General features: G+C 45.5%; 1 protein-coding gene across 1 annotated transcript in view; it reads left to right on the top strand.

Moving 5' to 3' along the window:
- GRIP1 (glutamate receptor interacting protein 1) overlaps positions 1-20,150 on the top strand; it is a 399,879-nt gene extending 379,729 nt beyond the window's left edge. The window contains 2 exon segments of the mRNA XM_033958481.1: positions 98-244; positions 18,788-20,150. Of these exon segments, the coding sequence (XP_033814372.1) occupies positions 98-244; positions 18,788-19,015 (375 nt within the window). The 3' untranslated portion in view covers positions 19,016-20,150.
- Positions 20,151-22,170: the final 2,020 nt, after the last annotated feature.

The following is a 22,170-nucleotide window of genomic DNA, read 5'->3' as shown; positions in this document are numbered from 1 at the left end:
AAATAATTTAAAACGTCAAAATTATAAAGCAATTTGCTCCTGCACCATGCTACAACTCACCTTATCTGTTTTGCGGGTCTCTAATAAATTTTCATAGGTATGTTTGTACAAGGATTCAGACATAGAAGACTTTGGGTTCAGCGTTGCTGATGGACTTTTGGAGAAAGGCGTATATGTAAAAAACATTCGACCCAATGGGCCTGGAGAGTTGGGCGGTTTGAAACCATATGATCGGCTCTTACAGGTACAAACAAAATGAAAGAAAAGTTCATCTCTAAGGGCTTGGTCCTTGTAATACGAGGTAGGGTAGGAACTAGCAGCATTATTTGACTAAGAGGTCTCATCAGATTTTTAATCCACCAGCTGAATATCAGCACTAACCAACCATGTAAAATCTGCACAAGAGGACAGTCCAGGGACAGAAATAGGGAGGCGCTAAGTTACATGGCTGACGGCATTATTCAGCACCTGCATAACTACTGTAATTGCCCTGATAGTACTGCACTAAAGGCTATCCTATCTTTGGGCACTTAGCCAGGCAGGTGTCTGCAATGAATATATTGGTCAGCACTCACATAATGTTAGGATGGTAGCCTAATACATTGTGTGCTTCTCCTCTCTTCCTCCCCTTAAACATGAGCTGATCCCCCTCCCAACCCTCCCTCTAATCAAGAATAATGCCCCCTATGAGCCCCATCACCACATCAGCTGAACCCCTCCTGACCTGCTTTCTGATTAAGAACAGTACCCCATCTCAACCCCCTTCCCCAGATTCAAACCTACAAAACAATGATCCTACTCCTGAAGACTCCCCACCTGTAGGCTCACTCCAGGCCTATCTTATCAGTCCCTGGTGGTCCAGAGGTGTGGTCTGAGCAGGAGTGATTCCACTATATCTTTTTTATGTTATAACATTTTATTGAAGAAATCTAATAAATATCCAATAATATAATACAATAAAATAGTCATTACATTTAAATTTACCATATTAATTTTCCATCATGTCTACCATTCCTTCAAAATAAATTTCCAGATTACCTATTATATCTCTCAATACCCTTCCCCTGTTTCCTTCCCCCATACCCTTTCCCCCATTCACCTCTACCCTTCTTCTCCCCCCCATTATTTTAATTTAATTACAACATTGTAATAAATGAAATAAACAAAAATACCATTCAAGTAATTTCCACACATATTAATATCATCCCTCCTATTCCCACCTCTACCCTACTATTCCCACCCCTACCCTAGAATGAAAGGTGACATCAAATACCAAGTATAAAAATGCAAATAACATTTCCAAAGCTTCAATGTAAAGCATTAAGAATCATACTTCTTGCTAGAAGATAAATTTTGTATATAAGGGTCCCAAATTTTCAAAAATAAACAAACCTCCCAAACCTCAAATAAAATTAAATGATGAAATTGATTCCTCCAATGCCAATAACTAGGCGAATCCTTCTGTAACCAATATTGCAAAATAGATTTATGACCAGTCATACATGCCTTTTGAAATAGAATACTTCTTCTCTGACCAAAAACCCCACAAGCCGCCGCTATACCAAATAACACCCCCCTTGGAGATTCCACCAAATGACAATTCCATAATGAACCTAAAAATAATAGGGTGGTAGACCAGAAAGATTGAATAAGATGACATTTCGACAATGCATGAGATAAAGTATTAGAATCTTTCTCACATTTGATACAAATAGGAGAAATAACTAAACCTGCATGAAATGCTTGTACCTGTGAAAAATATGCCCTATGCAAAACTCTATACGTACATTCTCTCCAAACATATCCTATAATAATTTTAGGCAAACGATGAATAGCTTGACTAAATCTTGAAGTGATAATTGAATCCCCAACTCATCACACCATTTTTGTATAATACTATCATATGTTCTATTTGGAATCAAGCACCACCACAACTTAAGTAATAAAGATACAGAGATAGGAACCGTATTACATTGATTTAAAAAATTAATAAACCTTTCACATATATATCTTTTTTAAATGAGGACATACCATGGAGCAATACAGAGGCATTAAAATTTTTGCGGTCTTGTTTACCATCCCTTTCCTAATAATTCCTAGAATTCTGTTTGCTTTTTTTGCCACATCTGCAAACTGAGCAGAAGATTTCAGTGTAGTGTCTATAATGACATTCAGATCTTTTACTTGGGTGCTGACTTAAGTGACCAAGTGCTGACTTCATCCCAGTAATGCCCCCAACATAGCCAGCTTTGAGTTAGGTGCCTAGTCACCACCACCACTGTTGCTACTTTAAGAGGATCGAAGGAGGTTGGGGGATCAGTTGGGAGGTGCTGCACAGGGGAATAGGTGGGATGTAACACTGCTGCACAGGAGGATAGGAGGGATGGAAAGCTGCTGCACAGGGGGGGAGAGAGAAAGAATTGGTATAGATAGGATGGAGGAAAGGAAGAAAGAGATGCAACAGAGATAGAAAGGAGTGATAGAGAGATATCCTGCATATGGTGGAGGGGAGGAAGACATGTTGGACATAGGGTAGAGGGCAGGAAGAGATGGTGCATGGGGAGAAAGAAATGGTGCACATGATAATGGAGGGGAAGAAGGGAGAGCTGCTACATGGAGGGGAATAGCGAGGTTTGACCAGGGCGCATGGCAGGGAGAGAGAAAGAAGAGAGATGGTAGACAGTGAGAAAGACATGTTGGATATGGCAGTAGAAAGGACGGCACAGAGATGGACGATGTATAGTGAGCATAGAGAAAGAAAAAAATATAAAATGGGCAGGAGACCCTGGTGAGCGAGTTAACAGAAGACAAACAGAAACCAGAGCCTGGGACCAACATGATTTGAATACTAAAATGACCAGACAACAAAAGGTAGAAAAATAATTTTATTTTCTATTTTGTGATTACAATATGTCAGATTTGAAATGTGTATCCATCCAGAGCTGGTGTTAGACACCAAGCTTGAGCTAGGTCCTAACAGAGAGAGGAAAAGGGTTTTTTTTTGTTTATTTTGTTTATACTACAGCGCTGGCATGGGGCTGGAGAAGGCAAAGGGGGTTGGGGTGGGTGAAGATGCTACATAATAAACCAAAGCCAGGATGTTTGGGAAAAAAATGCCTATTTAGCATCAAAAATGAATCGAATCAAAAAATCAATTCAATAGGGGTTATGGTGTAGGCACCAATAATGATGGCTGCATGAGAGAGTAGCTCCGGGCTACCCTTGCTAAAATAGCTTATATTTGCAGTTCACCCAGCAATTTTTCTTGCTGCTCTATGCCTGCCGAAAGCTACTTTTGCTCTAGTTTCACCCCGATGAGCAAAAGCTTTCTGGTAGTGGATCTCTTAGGGTTTGCCTACATGCCACAGGAAAAGCGCTTGATGCGCGCGCCCATGCCAGGTAATAATGTTGACTCGGGCCTAGCCTCCACTCCTGCTGCTTCATTGCAGGAGCCTCTTGGGGATACTGCTGGACTCGTGGATACTCCACCGCCGGATCCTTTGCAAGACATGTATGTCTGAATGAAAGAAATTTGCACTGATCTTAAGGCGGTGAGATCGGAGGTAACTTCCTTCGGGGATGAATTAAGAGCTGAAATCCATGAATAAGGGACCTGCGTTGAAGACACAGAACAGCGATTAGACAATCAGGTAGATGCCTAAGAAATGGTGGATAAACATTTGAAATCTTTACGAGCAGATAATTCATGTTTGCAAGATAAATTAGAGGACTTAGAAAACCGCAACAGATGGAACAACTTATGTTTTCGGAGCCTTCCTGAGGTTTCCACTTATAATGTAGAAAGCTGCACGGGAACGGGGATGACGGGAATCCCGCGGGACCCGCGGGCATCCCGCGGGTTCCCCCTTCAGGTCACGGGGATCCCGTGGGGACGCCCTCTAGAGTCACGGGAATCCCGTGGGCACGCCTCCGAGGGTCGCGGGGTTCCTTCGGGGCTGGATGTACTAAGTCGCGCAGCTTTTCTCCCTACCTGCTCTGCTTGCAGCACAGAGCCGAACGGAAGTCTTCCCTACGTCAGTGCTGACGTCGGGAAGACTTCCGTTCAGCTCTGTGCTGCAGGCAGGGTAGGTAAGGAGGAGTAGCCTCGCGGCTCGAGTGGCTACCAAGGGAGGGGGCGGTCCGCCCCGCCCCGGGTGCAGCACAGCCGGCCAGGTCCCATTACTTTTGTGGCGCTTCCCCGACCGACCGACAACAGCCCTGGTCCGACAAACCTCCCTGCCCTTAACCGCGAATCTAAATTACCTTCTTACAGCAGCTATAAGAAGGAAATTTAGATTCGCGGTTAAGAGCAGGGAGGTTTGTCAGACCGGGGCTGTTGTCAGTCGGTCGGGGAAGTGCCACAAAAGTAGGGGGACCTGGCCGGCTGTGCTGCACCCGGGGCGGGAGAGAAGGAGGGGGAAGAAGGACGCTGAAAGGCCATGGGGAAGACGGGGGGAAGGACACTGAAAGCATTTGTGGAAGACAGAAGGGGGAGAAGGACGCTGACAGGACATGGGGAAGACGGGGGGAGGAAGGACACTGAAAGCATTTGTGGAAGACAGAATGGGGAGAAGGATGCTGACAGGACATGGGGAAGACGGGGGGGAGAAGGACGCTGAAAGCACATGGGGAAGATAAAGGAGTGGAGAAGGATGCTGAAAGGACATGGGGAAGACGGGGGGGGTGGAGAAGGACGCTGAAAGGCCATGGGGAAGACGGGGGGGGATGGAGAAGGACGCTGAAAGGCCATGGGGAAGACAGAGAGGGAGAAGGATGCTGAAAGGACATGGAGAAGACAGAGGGGAGAGAAGGACACTGAAAGGACATGGGGAAGACAGAGGGGGAGAAGGACACTAAAAGGACATGGGGAAGACAGAGGGGGGAGAAGGACACTGAAAGCACATGGGGAAGACAGAGGGGGGAGAAGGACGCTGACAGGACATGAGGAAGATGGGGGGAGAAGGGTGCTGAAAGGAAATGGCGAAGAGAGAGTGGGGAGAAGACGCTGGCAGGGAAGAAGACAGAGATGCCAGACTATGGGGGGAGCGGAGGGAAGAAAATGGGTGCCAGACCAATTTGGAAGGGGGGAGAAAGGGAGAGGCACAGTAACAGAGCAAATGGAAGATGCAGAAAGAAGAGAGACAGTGGATGGAAGGAATTAAATGAGAACACGAGGAAAGCAGAAACCAGGCAACAAAGGTAAGAAAAGAATTCTATTTCTTTTTTTTTCTTTTTTTGCTTCAGGATAAAGTAGTATATTAGTTGTGTTGATAAAAATTTATAAACAAAAGAGGCTGTGGTAGAAACCCGTTTACAAAGTATGTATTCTTCCCAATTAATATTTCCAAATTAATAGTCTTTTTGCTTATTTGTAAATGGGTTTCTACCAGAGCCTTTAATTCAGTAGCATAATTAAATGAAATAACTATTTCTGAAGTTTATAGGGACGGGCGGGGATGGAGGGGATTCCTCACGGGGATGGGTGGAGACGAGGGGATTCCTCGCGGGGAAGGGTGGGGACGGAGGGATTCCTCACGGGGACGGGTGGGGACGGGTGGGATTCCTCACGGGGACGGGTGGGGACGGGTGGGATTCCTCACAGGGACGGGTGGGGATGGGTGAGACTTTGGCGGGGACGGGTGGGGCGGGTGGGATTTCTGTCCCCGCGCAACTCTCTATTATAATGACTGCGAGCATGTGGTGCAGTAAATCGTAAGTGCCCTGCTGAAGGTGGAGGCCCAGGCTATTCAACTAGACAGAGCCCATCCTGCTTTAGGTACACCTTCCAATAATTGGCCTAAAGATGTGTGGCCTGTTTCACCAGCTATAAGATTGAAGACCAAGTGTTTCAAGCAATAAGGAAGGAGGACAACTTTGTTTGGGATTTGCATCCCACTGAGATTTATCAACATTTGTCGAGCATGATCCTGCGGCGCTTTGCAGATCTTAAGCCATTTACTTGGCATCTTCAGGTGCTCAGCATCTAATATAATAAAACGGTAAGCCGCGCATGCGCACTTCCTATGCGTGCGTCCATTTTCCGTGAGCTGTAGCACACATAGAAAGTGCGCATGCACGGCTTATGGTCTGGCCTCACTAAGTGGCATGCACGTCCTTCCCTGCTCTCCACCTGCCGAGCGGCGGCTGCCGGCCGCTAGCACCCCCTGCCCTCTCCGTCGCCTCCTGGCTCCAGCGGCGTAGGCAGCACTATAAACACGCTGCTTCGCGCCCTTCCCTGCCTATTTCCTCTGCCGCGTCTCTGATGACATCATCGGAGACAGACGCGGCAGAGGAAATCGCCAGTACAAGGCCGCGAAACAGCGTGTTTAAAGTGCTGCCTACGCGGCTGGAGTCCCGAGGTTTGTCGGCGGTGGGAGGGTCCCGAACGGAAGCTTCAAATCCGCCCACAGGAGGAGGAGAAACAGATGGTCGGGACGGAGGAGAAATGGATGGGTGAACTCCACTGGGCCCCACATGCCGCTCTATGTGTGATTATTCTTGGGCTCCATATTCAAAACAAGTTCTTAAATTTATATGCCCTGTTTTCAGCCAAACTTAAGGGGTCCTTTTAACTAAGAAAGTGACTGTGGTGCATCCTTATGTAGGTTTTTCTTGCAGTTAAGGCCATCTTTTATCACATTCAGAAAATGGATGCCTTTTCCCCTTTTAATGACCATCTATAGCTGCAGCTCGCCTGGGCGGACATGTTGGTGGTGGCGGCTGTGGAAGAGGGAATGGGAGGATGCTCCAAGCTATCTTTTCTGTCCAAGGGTTGAAGGCGATTGGACAAAAGAGATGACAGGAAGCATAGAGGAGTGACACAGAAGATCAGTAGGGACTCTAGAGAGATTGGAGGAAGTGGCTAGAAGTGCAGACACCAGCTCCCCACGGCCCGGCAGAGGCCCCGCACCTGAGTGAACTCACGCTGCCACCCAGAACTCCCCCAACTCTGCTGACCCTTGCCCCTGCCTGTCCCACAGGGCACTCCTGGCAATCCTGGCCCACAATAGTTGTCCCAGACCCAAGGCAGAGGAGACACTGGAACACCAACAATGCAACAGGTACTCTAATGATGCTGGATGGGGTGGAAAAGGTGGAAATAGGAAAGGTAAAAGGGGAAATGGGAATATTGGTAAGTAAAAAGAAGGGAGAAGGGCTACGGATGGACAGGGGGAGCAGGGAAGGGGTACTGCTGGACAGGGGGAGGTAAAAGGAAGAGAAAAGGGCTACTGCTGGACAGGGGGGAGAGACAGAAAGAAAGGGGGCAGGGAGAAAGAAAGAAAGACACACATACAGAAAGAGAGAAAGAAATGTCTAAGTATACATATCTATTCTAGCACCCGTTAATGTAACGGGCTAAAAAACTAGTCAAGAATAAATGGCATCATCCTTTCACACTTGTGTTTTACAAAGATGGGAAATTGTAACAGATTCACATGCTGCAAGACGCTCAAGGATTTTTTCCTCAGGATGCAACATCTTCCTTTCCATTGTCATCAGAAGCTACTGGGCGGTATTTGAGACCTCGACCCAAATGACAGCGGGTTACGAAAGGGAAGGGCCGCTTGCAGTGTCAGCAATTGTCTTCGGCAATGTCTGCAGAGCAGTCTGGCACCTGACCATGCCTCTTGGATAGACTGTTGTTTTGATTAGTGTTCCCTAAGTGTGTGGGTGCTTCTTTGTTTTGGGGGCATGGTTCATTTTATCTATTTAGTAACTACATACTATTTCTATATAGTGATGGTGGTTAGCTTGGGTACGCTCCCTCAATCTTTTTTTTTCTACTGTATTTGGGGCAGATATTTTGAGTACCGGAGCCAATCAGTGGAATCATTTTGGGGTATGGGAGGGGTTGGAGAGGTTTATTTGGGGGGTGTTTTGTGGCTTTTTATAGTCTGGTTTTCTTTGTGGGTTGGTTGGGGGGGTATTGGGGGACCTTGGGGAGGTTTTGGAGGTTAGGTTATTGTTTTCATGATACATGTTGGTTATACATTACTTGTCTCTTAATGTAAAAGGTTTAAACTCTCCACTTAAACGTCACCTACTTTTTCAGGATTTATTAAGGGCATGTACTCATATAGCTCTTTTTCAGGAAACTCATTTATTATCCTCTCATGAGCATTTGAACCGGCTAGAGAAATGGGCGGAAAAGTGGCAGATGAAGTTTAATATAGAGAAATGCAAAGTGATGCACCTGGGAAGGAAAAACAAGGAACATGAATATAAAATGTTAGGTGTGACATTGGGCAAGAGCGAACAAGAAAGGGATCTGGGGATACTGATTGACAGGACCCTGAAGCTGTCGGCGCAGTGTGCATCGGCGGCGAAGAAGGCAAACAGAATGTTGGGCATGATTAAGAAGGGAATCACGAGTAGATCGGCGGGCGTCATAATGCTGCTTTACAGAGCAATGGTCAGGCCACACCTGGAGTACTGTGTCCAGTACTGGTCTCGCTACCTAAAGAAGCGACTCTGCTGAAGAGGGTGCAGAGGCGAGCTACGAAGCTAGTAGAAGGTATGGAAAATTTGAGCTACAAAGAACACCTCAGAAAACTGGGCTTATTCACCCTTGAGAAGAGAAGACTGCGAGGGGATATGATAGAGACTTATAAAATAATAAAAGGATTCGACAAAATAGAGCGAGAAGCATCGTTATTCACATTGTCAAATGTGACTCGGACAAGAGGTCATGGACGGAAGTTGAGAGGCAACAGACCCAGGACAAATATCAGGAAGTTCTGTTTCACACAGCGAGTGGCGGACGCTTGGAATGCTTTCCCGGAGGAGGATGTGACGGAGACCACTATTCTGGGTTTCAAGAGCAAGTTGGATGCACACCTTCTTGCAAATCACATTGATGGATAAGGGTAAACAGATCTTCATCGGGGAACACTTGGCTTGGCCTCCACGTGTGCGGGTCACCGGACTGGATGGACCAATGGTCTGATTCGGTGAAGGCATTTCTTATGTTCTTATGTTATCATAATTTTCCTTCTATATTTTTAGCTTCTAATCAACAGCAAAAAAAAAAAAACCAGGGTGAGCTCTATTCAGGGATATTCCTTGGTAGGTTAAACAAATAGTTAGAGATAAGGAGGGTAGATATTTACTCCTGATAGTGATGGTTGGCACTCAATCCTTCACTTCGTTGAATGTTTATTTTCCTAATGAGGGCCATATTTATTTTTTTGACTCTTTGACTAACCTTTTTAAGCATGCGGAAGGTTGTTTACTTTTGGGAGGGAATTTTAATTTAACATTGCATCCTACTTTAGATAGTTCGGCTTCTCATACGAATTATGGTACTGCGGCTAGAGGTGCTTATAGCGCTTTTTTGCAGAAGTAGTCTCTTTATGACCTTTGGAAGGAATCCCATCCCCAGGATAGGGATTATACTTTTTATTCTGCGGTCCATAAGACCTTTTCTCACATTGATTACTGGTTGGGGGATACTCATCTCCTTAGTAAGATGGTGGTGGCAGAAATCTTGCCTCGTTCTTGGTCTGATCACTCTCCTCTGATTTTGGAGTTCACTTGTTTACAATTGGATAATAGAGCTTTTCAGTGGCGTCTTAATGATGCCTTATTGTTGACTCTGCAGTATGTTGAGCAACTTGAGAGTGAATTAAAAGATTACTTAGCTTTCAATGACAATGGGGAGGTGGATTCATCTATACTTTGGGAAAGCTTAAGGTGGTGCTGCGTGGTCGTTTGATTGCATTGGTATTGTGGAGGCTAGGCTTAAGGGGTGGGTGCACATCAGAGCTATCTCAACAGCTGTATGATTTGCATTTTAACTTACATAAATTGCATCTAGAATTGTTTGCTACTAACCTGGAATGTGTGCAACAAACTCATTTTGAGTTTGGTAACAAACCTAATCGGTTATTGGCGCAGAAGTTGAAAAAGCAGAAGGAGCGTACCGCTATTCCTCCAGTTTATAGGCTGTGTACATCTTTGGATTTTATTTGTGAAGTTTTTACTCATTATTATACTACTCTTTATACTCCTGATCTTGCCCCTTTTACGGTTGACATTGAACAATTTTTGGATACTGTTGCCCTTCCTTCCTTGCAGCTTTCGGCAGTGGATGATCTTTCTCGCCCTATAGAATTAGAGGAAATTCAGGAAGCTATTCATGATCTGTCTTTGGGCAAGTCTCCTGGCCCTGATGGATTTTCTAACCGATATTATAAACGCTTTGGTATTATTTTGGCTCCCATGCTTCTTCGCGTTTTTCATTTGATCAGGCTGCTGCTCTCCCGCATTCTTGGCGTTTGGCTTCGATTACTTAACTTTTAAAACCAGGTAAGGATTCTCATTATTGTCAGTCCTATAGACCTATCTCCTTATTGGGGATGGACTATAAAATATTCACCAAAATATTAGCTAAATGGCTTCAATGTTATTTACCTGATTTAATACATGAGGATCAGGCGGGCTTTATCCAGGGTCGACAAACTTTTGATAATATTAGACGGGTCATTCATGTAATTCAATATGCCAATGATAATGATATCCCAATGCTCTTGCTGTCCCTTGACGCCAAAAAAACATTCGATAGAGTATATTGGGCAATTTTTGTTTGCAGTTCTACAGTGGATGGGCATTGAGGTATTCCCTCTTCATAGAGGGACATGACAGGGTTGTCTTCTTTAGCCCCTATTATTTGCTATGGTGATGGAGCCTCTAGCTCAATCTATTCATGATCAGGGGGGGATAAGGGGACTCTCCTGGGGTCATCTAAATTTGAAAGTTGCTTTGTTCACAGATGAGGTTCTCTTTACTGTTACCTGGCCGGAGGAGTCTCTGCCTCCCCTCATGACTCTGTTGCGAACTTATGGTAATCTTTCAAGCTTTAAAATAAATCTTAATAAGTCAGAGATATTGAATATTACATTGCCTCAAAGCATTGTGGACTTACTTACACCGTGTTATCTGTTTCGCTGGGCAGTTAAAAGTATAAAATATTTGGGAATTAATATTAATCGGCGGGTGGAAGATCTTTTCTCTGCTAATCTTCCGTCTAAAACTCAGGAATTATTTCCGCATCTAGATCAATGGGAGGGGGGATTTCTTGAACTGGCAGAATTAATGCTATAAAAATGATAATATTGCCAAAGTTTTTATTCTTATTTATGGCTCTCCCCCTGCCTTACCCAGATTCATTTTTTCATCAACTTAAACGTCGAGTTTATCGCTACATTTGGAATAAGAGAACCCCAAGAGTTCGGGCTTTGGCATTGCAACATCCTAGGCATGCAGGGGTGATGGCAATCCCTGATTTTTTAAAAATATATTACAAAGCAGCACATTTGTGGATTTTCCATGATTGGTTGACTCATTCATCAAAGCTATAGGTTTGGTTAGAGCAGAGTTGGATTCCTTCCACCCCCTTGTGGGCTGTGCCTTGGTTACCCTCCTCCTCTATTAGCGGTATTACTCAGAGGTCTCCGTTGGCATTACAGAGTCTTTTGGGTATCTGGGGGACGATTAGATCTCAATTTTTCCCAGATCGAACATATTTTTTTGCAAAGCTGTTTAGGTTATTTGCCGGAATTTCAGCCAGCTTTTTTTTTTTTTTTTTTTTTTTTTAATTTATTTATCATTTTAATGCATCCTATACAAGATGTTTAAGAAATACAGAAATATATAATTCTCTTAGTCATTTTACATACCAAGAATTGAAATTTAAACATCCATATAAATCATATAATACAGTCCACAACTTGAGGAGAAGAGACAAGATGAAAGTAACACCCCTCGGGAAAGGGGAATATACAAAGGAAACAAAAAACTTTAAGAAATGGAGCAGTCAGATCTTACCTATCCAAAATAAAATTAACCGCAATATTATTAACCTGTATCATCCGGTCTGTGTAGAGATACCTTTACCTTCAAGGAAAAAACCTAATTGGGCAGGTTCAAAGAAAATATATTTACTTCCCTGATAAGAAATAAAACATTTACAAGGAAATCGCAACTGAAAACTTGCCCCCAAAGCAATCACCTTTGATCTATATAACAGAAATTCTTTCCTTCTGGACTGCGTCCACCTCGAAACATCAGGAAATATATATATCCTTTCCCCCAAATAGGAAATCTGCTTTAAATTGAAATATAATTTCAGCAACATCTCTTTATCCTGAAGAAATACCAATGAGACCAATAAAGTTGCTCTTCCCTGAATTTCAATATCAGAAGACTGCAGAATAGCAGAAACATCTAATTGAACATTTTCATCCGCTGTAGCTTTTTCTTTCTGCATTTGTTTTATATAGTAAATTCTTTGTATCGGGGGAAGACTTACTTCAGGTACCTTTAAAACATTCAACATAAAGTTCTTAAAGAGTTCTTGAGGAGACATAAACTTGGCAACCGGAAAATTAAGAATCCTCAAATTTAAGTTTTTCTGCTGATTTTCCAGGTTTTCAATCTTCCTCAAAATCATTATCTTTTCTGTTGTTTGTTTGGTAATCAAATTCTTAGTCTCTATTGTTACTTTATCCAAATTTTTTAATTCAACTTGGTGTTGCTGGGTAATAGTCTCTAAGGAGCTTATCCTGGAGGTAGAATTCTGAGTCATAGTAACAAAGATGGCGTCTGGAGCAGGACGCTGAGAGAAGCACTCCCGTTCTGAAGGGAAAATTTCTTCATTTTCACGTCTTAATAAAGATATTTCTATGCCTAAAAGAAGAGGGAAACCGAGGGGTATCCCTCCACCTACCCCGGGCTTCTCGACGCCGAGGCAGACTGTGATGACAGCTTACACAGTCCCTACTTCCACATCGGGTGTTTCCGCTGCTGTGGAACGGGAAATCCACAGCTTGGACGGAGAGATGTCGCTCTCTCTGAGCCCGCGAGGACCGCACACCCCTCCTATTCCCGGAGAATCTGCGTTGCAGCGGAGCTGGCGGGAGGGCTCCCCCGGAGTGTGGGGTGAGGCTTGCTCTCTCTCCGTAGTTGACCCGGAAGTCGAACACGCAGCAGATACGCTGATCCCGACGTTGGAAAGGCAGCGTTCTGGGGGAGAGGAGCCGTCGGTGACCAGCGGTGGGGAGGTTGCAGGAGCCCAGATTTCCAACGCTGGAGCAGGAGCCGTGTTTGGGTCGGCTGATGTCCCCCTCCTTGGACCGTTGGTGAAACCACAGGCTGTTACCCTGGACTCCATCTGGTCTGCAATTGAGAATCAGCCAGCTTTTATGGACTCTTCTTTTATGGGATGGGGGTAAGCATGGGCTATACACCATAGGACAACTGTGGGAGGAGGGAAGGGTGCTTCCTTTTCAAACTTTACAGGAGGAATATGGTCTCCCGGATAGTGCTTCTTTTCATTCTACCCAGATTCATACTTTTGAATCGTCACGCATCGGAGGAGCTGATTTTGGCTGAGACATATTTCGAAAAGACATTATGCAAGGGAACTAGTAAAGGGGTTGTATCCAGAATCTATTTGGCTTTGGTGTACTATGCTGATCCAACATTGAGAAAAGGACCTTCATGTTACTTTAACTGACCAGCAGTGGGATCATAGTCTTTATGAGAAAATAGACATAAAATGTTGTTTTGTTGGTATTTAATGCCGGCTTGTATTCAAGCTTGTTTTAGCCTGGGTGATGGGGCTTGTTGGCGGGACTGTGATGCTCAAGGGGATATGTTTCATATTTGGTGGGCCTGTCCTACAATTGGTGGCTTTTGGAAATTAGTATATGCCTTACTGCTGCAGATTACGGGGGAGCATTACCCAGGGCAAATGGAACATTGCCTGTTGCATGTCCGCCCATCTGGGGTTCGGTCCTTGGCTCACCGACTGGTCTCCCACATTTTCTTGGCAGCTTGGCTGGTGTTGGCTAGAGCCTGGAAGTCTCCTTCGCCACTGTCTATGCCTGGCGTACTTCATCGTTTGGATTTCATCTTTTTGATGACCAAATTAACTGCCCTAAAGTCTGATTTCTTGGTGTCCTTTTATAAGATATGGGATCCCTTTATTACCTGGAAAGAAGCTCAATTATCCTCTTCTTGATGTTCTTTTTCTTGATCTGTGGAGGTTTCTTTTTTTCTGCTATTACATTTTTCCTTTTGTTTGCTGTGCTTATAAGTGGTCCTTGAACCTCCAAGGGAGTGAGGAGTGGGAGGGAGGGGTGGGGTTTTCTTTTGTCAGTTCCATATGTTTAGGCAAATGTCCTTTGGTTTATAGCTTTGTGGCTGTTTATTGTATCAGTTTGATTGGGTACTTTGTTCTGTATTTTTTTTTGCTATTTTTCTAAATTTAAAAAAAAAGAATCAATAGGTCAAATCAAATCAAAAATTTTTTCCCCTGAATCGGGCAGCACTAGCACAGGGTGCTTCTTCACTACCTGGAGGTCACTAACAACTTTCGTCTCTGATCTTCTATTTATGCTGACTCATTCTGTTGAGCAGGGTGCTTCTTCTTCCAAGGCCACCATTTCCAGATGGATTCTTAGGGCCATTTCCTCAGCCTATATTCTGGCTGGGACTCGGTCTCCCATCTTCGTTAAGGAGCATTCATCTAGGATTATGCCTTCTTCATGGGCAGAAATTAGTGCGGTCTCCCTTGAGGAAATCTGCATGTTAGCAACGTGGGCCTCTTTGCACATGTTTGCCAAGTATTACAGGGTGGATGTAGTGATGAGACACTCTGCCTTCGGGTCCTTGGTTTTCCGGGTCGGCGCAGTTAGCCCATTCTGGCATTTAGGGACTGCTTTAGTACTTCCCTCTTGTCTAGAACGTCTCCCCTATTGCACTAGAAAAAGATTTTATGTACTTATCCTGGTAAGCACTTTTCCAATAGATAGGGGAGACGACATTCTAGACTCCCGCCCTGTCCTTCCTGCGCCTGCCTACTGTCTGTCTATGCTTCTCTTGGTTACTTCTTGGATGTTAGTCAGCTTTTGGGCTCAGAAGATTCTGCATATATGTCACAGTTTTATGCAGGGGTCGTATGAGCTCCTTTGATGCATTTGTTACCTGTTTCTAGTTGTTTTCATTTTTATTCTTGAGCATGATCAAAAAAAACGTGAGGGGCATGATCAAAAAAAACGTCTAAGTCCCCTTTTGGCCTAAAGCCCTAAAAGTTGAAAGTAGAAACAGGGAAAATGTCCATTATAAAAAAAAACGTCCAAAAGGAGTTTTTAAAAAAATAATGCCTGCCTCTAAGTTCAGCTGTTTAAATGCACAGACCACCACTGCGTCTACACTAACAACATATAATCAATTTTAAAAAAGCCTAAGTGAGGGGCCAGTCCTTTGCCTAAAAGCTGGAATCTGTAACTGATGTCTGTCAAAAACAACATCGGTTACAGAACCCAATTCCCCCCCCCCCCCACAACGATCCGGGCAGGAGGGAGCCCAAGCCCTCATGCCCCGTCGAGCCATGACCTCCCCCCCGACAACATCAGCGCGGAAGGGAGCCCAAACCCTTCTGCCCTGTCGAGCCACGACCCCCCCCTTCAACATCGGGGCCGGAGAGAGCCCAAGCCCTGCTGCCCTGTCGAGCCGCGACCCCCCTGACAACATCGGGGCAGGAGGGAGCCCAAGCCCTCCTGCCCCGGTGAGCTGCGACCCCCCCCCTCCGTGTGATTACGATCGGGCCAGGAGGGAGCCCAAGCCCTCCTGCCCTCAGTGCACCCCCTCTCACGATTGCCCCCAATGAACCCCCAATCATTCCCCCAACCACCGACTCCGTGACCCCCTGCTGACCCCCCCAACCCCCCTCCCCGTACTTGTAAATACGTTGGCCGGATGGACGGGTCCCAAGCCCGTCTTTCCGGCAGGCCCGCCATACATCGAATGGCAGGCCTTAGGGCCTGATTGGCCCAGGCGCCTCAAACCCCACCCACAGATGGACCTGAGGCGCATGGGCCAACCGGAATCAGCCCAGAAGCCTTAGGCCCCTCCTATGGGCGGGGCCTTAGGCACATGGGCTGGGTTGGGGAGGGGGTCACGGGGTCGGCGGGTGGGGGGGCTGATTGGGGGTTCAGGGGGGTGATCATTGGAGGGAGGTGCACCGAGGGCAGGAGGGCTTGGGACCCTCCTGCCCAGATCTTAGTGGGGGTAGAGGGGTCACCTGGGCAGGAGGGCTTGGGCTCCCTCTTGCCCAGATCGTAGTTGGCGGGATGGGGGTCGCTGGGCCAGGAGGGCTTCGGCTCCCTCCTGGCCCGATCATAATCGCAGTTTGCTGGGGCAGGAAGGCTTGGGCTCCCTCCGGCCCCGATGTTGAAGGGGGTGTCGCGGCTCGACGGGACAGGAGGGCTTGAGCTCCCTCCTGCCCGGATCATTGTGTGTGTGTAGGGGGTGATACATCGCAGCAGGAGAGATTGGATATCTCCCCTGCCGCGAGGTGAACACTCCTCTACCCGAACTGCCACAAACCGCGGCAGGAGAGATTGATCATCTCTCCTGCTGCGGGTCACGGAAGTTAAGGTAGAGGGGTGATCGCATCACGGCAGGAGAGATGAGCCATCTCTCCTGCCGCGATTGTTGTGGTGGGGGGATGGGTAGATTGCCGGGCCGCTGAGCTGATCGCGCCAGCCGCAATCAGCTCAGCAGGCCCTTTTTCGGCACTTATACCTGTTTTGACTTGGTCTAAGTCAAAGCGTATAAGTGCCGACTAGGCAACCTGCCTAAAGTTTTGGTTATACCTGCTGTATGCCTAGGTCTAGGTCGGCCCACCTCCTGCCCTTTCCCCTCCTCTAAAAATGCCTCTTTTCGCTCTATGCGTTTAGAGGCAGGGGAAAGGCCTAAGCTGGTTTTAGATACATCTAAAACCAGCTTTGGTTATGGGTACTTGGACAATCAAGCTTTTTGATCGTCCAAGTACCCATTTGGCCACTTTTTAGTTTTATTATTATTATTATGAGCCCCTTATTGTCTTCATTGCCATGGGTGTCTTTCATGTTTGTAAGGTGGTTCTCGGTGCTTAGGTACTAACTGTAGGTGATGCTAGAGAGCACACTGAAGTAGAACAGAGTCACAGAAAGAAAATCCAGATTGGGTTCCTTCTGCATATGGCATGCAGTCATTGGGATACTACCCATTTGTCTAGAATGTCTCCCATATGTACTGGAAAAGAACTTACCAGGGTAAGTATATAATCTCTTTTCTTTTTTTTTTTTTTTAGCTACAGTGGAAAAATAATGCTCAGAATTCAGGAACTGAGAACTTGGGCTGAGAACTTTTCAGCACCCCCTTGCATATACATATATAGGCAGTCCATGGATTAAGAACATCCAACTTAGTTGGACTTGTACTTAAAAACCAAGATCCTGCCTCTCACTTCCTATGTCAAAGCGCCCCCACTTTCTCCCTTCCTATCCCAACGTGACCCTCCTCCTCGCTCCTATGTCCCAACGTGCCCCATGTAGTCTTCCCTCCATTCTGCGTTCCAGATTCATGCCTCCCTCCCATGGGTGTTTACTTCCTCGGGCTAGCTGCTTCCTCCCAGCTGCACTTCACAAAGCCCAGAAGCCTTCCCTCCATCAATAGAGGGAAGGCTTCCTGGTGAGCCGTGGGCCACGTGTAGGAACCATGGCTGTGGCTTTGTGAAGCTAAGAGAAGTATGGCTGGGAGGAGGCAGCCGGCCAGAGGAAACACCTGTGGGAAGGAGGAAGGCATAAATTTGGGATGCAGTATGGAGGGAAGGACTACAAGGGGCGCGTTGGGGCAAGGAAGGGATGAGGAGGGTCGCATTGGCACAGGAAGGGAGAAGCAGAGTCGCATTGGGCCACAGAAAGAAGGGAAGGAGCACAAACTTCGGGTAAAGGATGAAAAGGAGGAAGAAAGGAGGGAAGGAGCATGAACTTGGGACACAGAATGGAGGGAGGGCAGCATGAACTTGGGACATAGAATGGAAGAATGGAGGGAGTGAGGGAAAGAGATGCTGAGGTGAGGAGTTAACAGAAAGGGAGAATTGTTGGGCATGGGTGTCTGAGTGAGAGGGAAAGAGAGCTGGTACACATGGGTAAATGAAGAAAGAGGTGAATTATTGGACATAGGAAAGGAGAGAGAAATGTTGGGCATGGTGGTGGGAGAGGAGTGAGATACAGATGCAAGGGGAAGAAAGAGATTAGAGGGAGAAATGTTGGATGTGGTGGAGAGGGAACAGTGAGATGGATGAAGAACAAAAGTAAGTGTAAACCTCCTATCTTTTCTTTCTATTTAAATTACAGTACTTTCTTTTAAGGACTGTTAAATGTTTTTATAGACTATGTACTGTACATGATCAGCTGCAATTCTTATGTTCTTATGATCCAAGTTACATACAAATTCAACTTAAAAACAGTTTAGAAAATGGAACTCATTCTTTTCCCGGGGACAGCCTAAACACACACACTGTAGACAGACAGACAGCTAGGGGTGAAAAGATTGATTGTATTGGGATACAGATGTGCAGTGTTAAGCACCTCTAAAACTTGCAGATTTCTTGCCCAATCTCTACTGGAAAAGAAGCATTACTATGGTGTAGTGTGATGCACATGTTTGCATTCTGCCATTCAGCAACAAAATACCATTTCTTCCTAAGCCTATTATACACAGTACAGTATATGGATTGTAGCATTTCTAAGCTTTCCAAGAATTTTAGGCCAAGTATTTCAAAACTTTAAATGTTTCTCTATCCATTGGTACCCCAAATGCAAGCAATGGTGTTGTTGGTGCTATTGAAAATGAAATGGCTAGTATCCTGTTTTTATTTCATCTGCTGATAGAAGTTTTAGGAACAGAGAAAATGTTAGAAAATTATTATTTGCTGTCTTATTTTATAATTTAGGTGAACCACATTCGCACAAGAGACTTTGACTGCTGTTTGGTTGTGCCACTCATAGCAGAATCTGGCAATAAATTGGACCTGGTTATTAGCAGAAACCCAATGGCTTCTCAGAGGATCTCAGATCAGCATATTTTTCAAGGAGAATGGAATGATCAAAGTAATACCTTCCATCACCAGATGGGATGCAATGCTGGTATAAAAACACAAGGACTCACTAGCACTTTATAGGAAATAAAATGTTTGGTGCTACTGAGTAGAGGAACATGGTGCTAAATCACTGTTATAAAATATCTTTGACACACTAAGTCAGTGGTATTATTATGTGCCATTAATGTTAAGCACAGAGGTCTCCAGCTATTTCTTTCATGAGCATTGCTTACACACTGGAGTATTTTCCATTATCTGTGACCACAATAAATACTAAAAAAAAAAATAGTGCCATTCCAATATTAACATCAAGTTTGTTTTGGTATTTTATTGAACTAAGGCAGGATATGTTGAAAACATACAAACAAGCAATTTCATAGTCTCTTTCTAGGGGAAAAATAGGCAAACAAAAAAAGGATTAGTATAAATTTACATCTAATTTGCATACTCACATCTGATCTTTTCAGCTATTCAGTGTTGAAGTTGCACCTACTCCCCACCCAAGCCATGCCCTTCCCATCATCTCTCTGCCCACTCCTAACCACACCCTGCTCTTTTGATGATATCACCAGAAGTTTTCAAGGCATAACAGTGAGTGACGACATTGGCATATTCCCTGATGTATCCAAGATGATGTCCTAAAAAAAACCATGCAAGCAGAAAGTGATGTAATGAAATGCCTAATGCTACCACTTTTGATGACTTATCCAAGAAGGCAGCTTCCAGAAACCCATATGGACAGGAAGTGGCTGTCTCTATCATACATGGTAGGAATAAATTGGGCATCTGCTCCTTTTTCTAATCTCTGTCTCATTATGCAAAGTCTGTCTCTCTGTGTATTATCACCCTATAGGCTATGTTTTTACAGCTTCCATCAAATTTCATGTGCTACTTTTTCTTGGAATATTATCTGTCTCTTTCACTCTCTCTCCCTGCCTCTCTGACCCTGGGTTTTTACAACACTAGCATTCCAACACAAAAAAGAAGCCAATTTTTCAGTGACTTTAGGTTTACCATACTGTTATCTCCCTGCAATTGCCAGTGCTAAGACTCCCTTCAGACACAGAACGTGACCTTCCCTCCAGCCACTTCTCCATAGCAGATCAACTAACTCAGGGGTGCCCACACTTTTTGGGCTTGCAAGCTACTTTTAAAATGACCAAGTCAAAATGATTTGCCAACAATAAAATTTTAAAAAACACAAAGCACACTGTACGCAGAGAAAATGTTAATTATCATTTATATTCTGGGAAGGTTTCAAAGAGGTCAAGGCAGATGACTTTATGCAATGTCACCTCAGTAACAACTATACAAAAATAGACAAATATATCCCCTCCCTTTTTACTAAACCACAATAGCGTTTTTTAGTGCAGGGAACTGCACTGAATGCCCCGAGCTGCTCTCAACACTCATAGGCTCGCTGCGCTAAAACCTGTTATTGCGGTATAGTAAAAGGTGGCCATAGTGCAAAATATAGAGAGCAGATATAAATTCTCAAAACATACACATTTTGATCAGTAAATTGAAAATAAAATAAATTTTTCCTACCTTTGTTGTCTGGTGATTTCATGAGTCTCTGGTTGCACTTTCTTCTTCTGACTGTGCATCCAATATTTCTTCCCTTGTTTCAGCCTCCTGTATGCTTCCTCTCCTCCAGACCTCATTCCCTCCCCAAACTTTTACTTCCTCTCTCCCTGCCCCTTCCCTTTCTTTCTGTCCTTTTTTTTTTGTCTCCCTGCCCCCTATCTTTCTCTCTATCTCTCTCCATACCCCCTTTCTTTCTTTCTGTCTCCCTATTCCTCCTTTCTTTCTGTTTCTCTTCTTTCTTTCTATCTCCCTGCCCCCCTTTCTTTCTGTCTCCCTGCCTGCCCCCTTTCTTTGTCTTTTTTTCTCCCTGCCTACCCCAAGCCATCCCCATCACCATCGGGGAACAGGCCCCCAAGACACCACCACCGACTTCTAAACTCTCCCTGATTCCTGGACACCGTAAACAGGATGCAGAAGCGCCAGGCCTCCCAGCCTTCCCCACCGACGTCAATTCTGACGTCGGAGAGGAAGGTCAGGCCCAGTCAGGCAGCGATTGGCTGGTCCACAACTTCCTCTCCGAAGTCAGAATTGAAGTTGGGGAGGGGGGAGGCTGGTGGGCCCAGCGCTTCTGCATCTTGTTTACAGCATCAGGAAGCAGGTAGAATGCGAAGGCAATGTGAGTCTATCATGGAGCCCAGAATGGGCTCAGTGATCGACTCGCATTGCCTTCGCGATCTACTGATCAATCGTGATGGGCATCCCTCTACTAACTTTTCTCTATACTACACTCCTCCCTCCATATTTGCGGGGGTTAGGAGCAGAGCCGGCCCACGAATATAGAATATTCGCTAATAACTTTGGGGCCGACTCTGACCCACCTCTGCCTCCCTCCTGCATCCTTTCCCCAGACCTTACCTGGTGATCTAGAAGTGACACGGGGCAGGACCGATCTTCCTACGCTCCTGCCCTGTGTAGAGCCATCAAAATGGCTGCCATGAGTTCTCGTTGTAGTCTCGAGACTACAACAGGAAGTCATGGCAGCCAGTTTGATAGCAGCTCTGCACGGGGAAGGAGCTCCCCCCCCACTCCTTCCCTGCTCCCCATGCCATATTCATGCCCTCCGTTCCCATTGTACCTCTTTAAATCTTCACCAGCATGAGCAGTTTCTCCAGCCTGCTACTCAAGCTGGCATTGGCTTTCCCTCTGACATCACTTCCTGGCCCCACGATCAGGAAGTGATTTCAGAGGGTAGCCAGGCTGGCACGAGCAGCAGGCCAAAGAAGTTGCTTGCACTGGCGAAGATTTAAAGAGGTATGAGGGTTGGGAAAGGAGGGCACGAGTATGGCATAGGGGTACGGAAAGGTGCTGGCACCCCTACCAAGACAACGCCCGGAGTGGTCTGCCTACCCCCCCCCCCCCCCCGCTTTACTATGCCACTGTATCATCCTCACTCTGAGGGACTAAGGCCAGTGGCTTATGCAAGTCAGAGTTTATCAAAGATTATAAGAAACTATCCAGCGCACATGTTAAAGTTTCTAGCTCTCAAGTGGGAAGTAGTGGATAAGTTCAGAGACAACTTGTATGGAGTAGAGTTCACCATGAAAACAGACAATAACTCTTTGACATATGTTTTGACCACTGCTAAATTGGATGCGACTGGTCACAAGTGGCTGGCTCCACTATCTTTGTACAATTTTAGTCTGCAGTAT

This window comes from Geotrypetes seraphini, chromosome 9 (genome assembly GCF_902459505.1).
Source record: "Geotrypetes seraphini chromosome 9, aGeoSer1.1, whole genome shotgun sequence".
NCBI classification, from domain to species: domain Eukaryota; kingdom Metazoa; phylum Chordata; class Amphibia; order Gymnophiona; family Dermophiidae; genus Geotrypetes; species Geotrypetes seraphini.
Note: the sequence above shows the minus strand (reverse complement) of the source record. Positions and strands in the feature narration are given on the sequence as shown.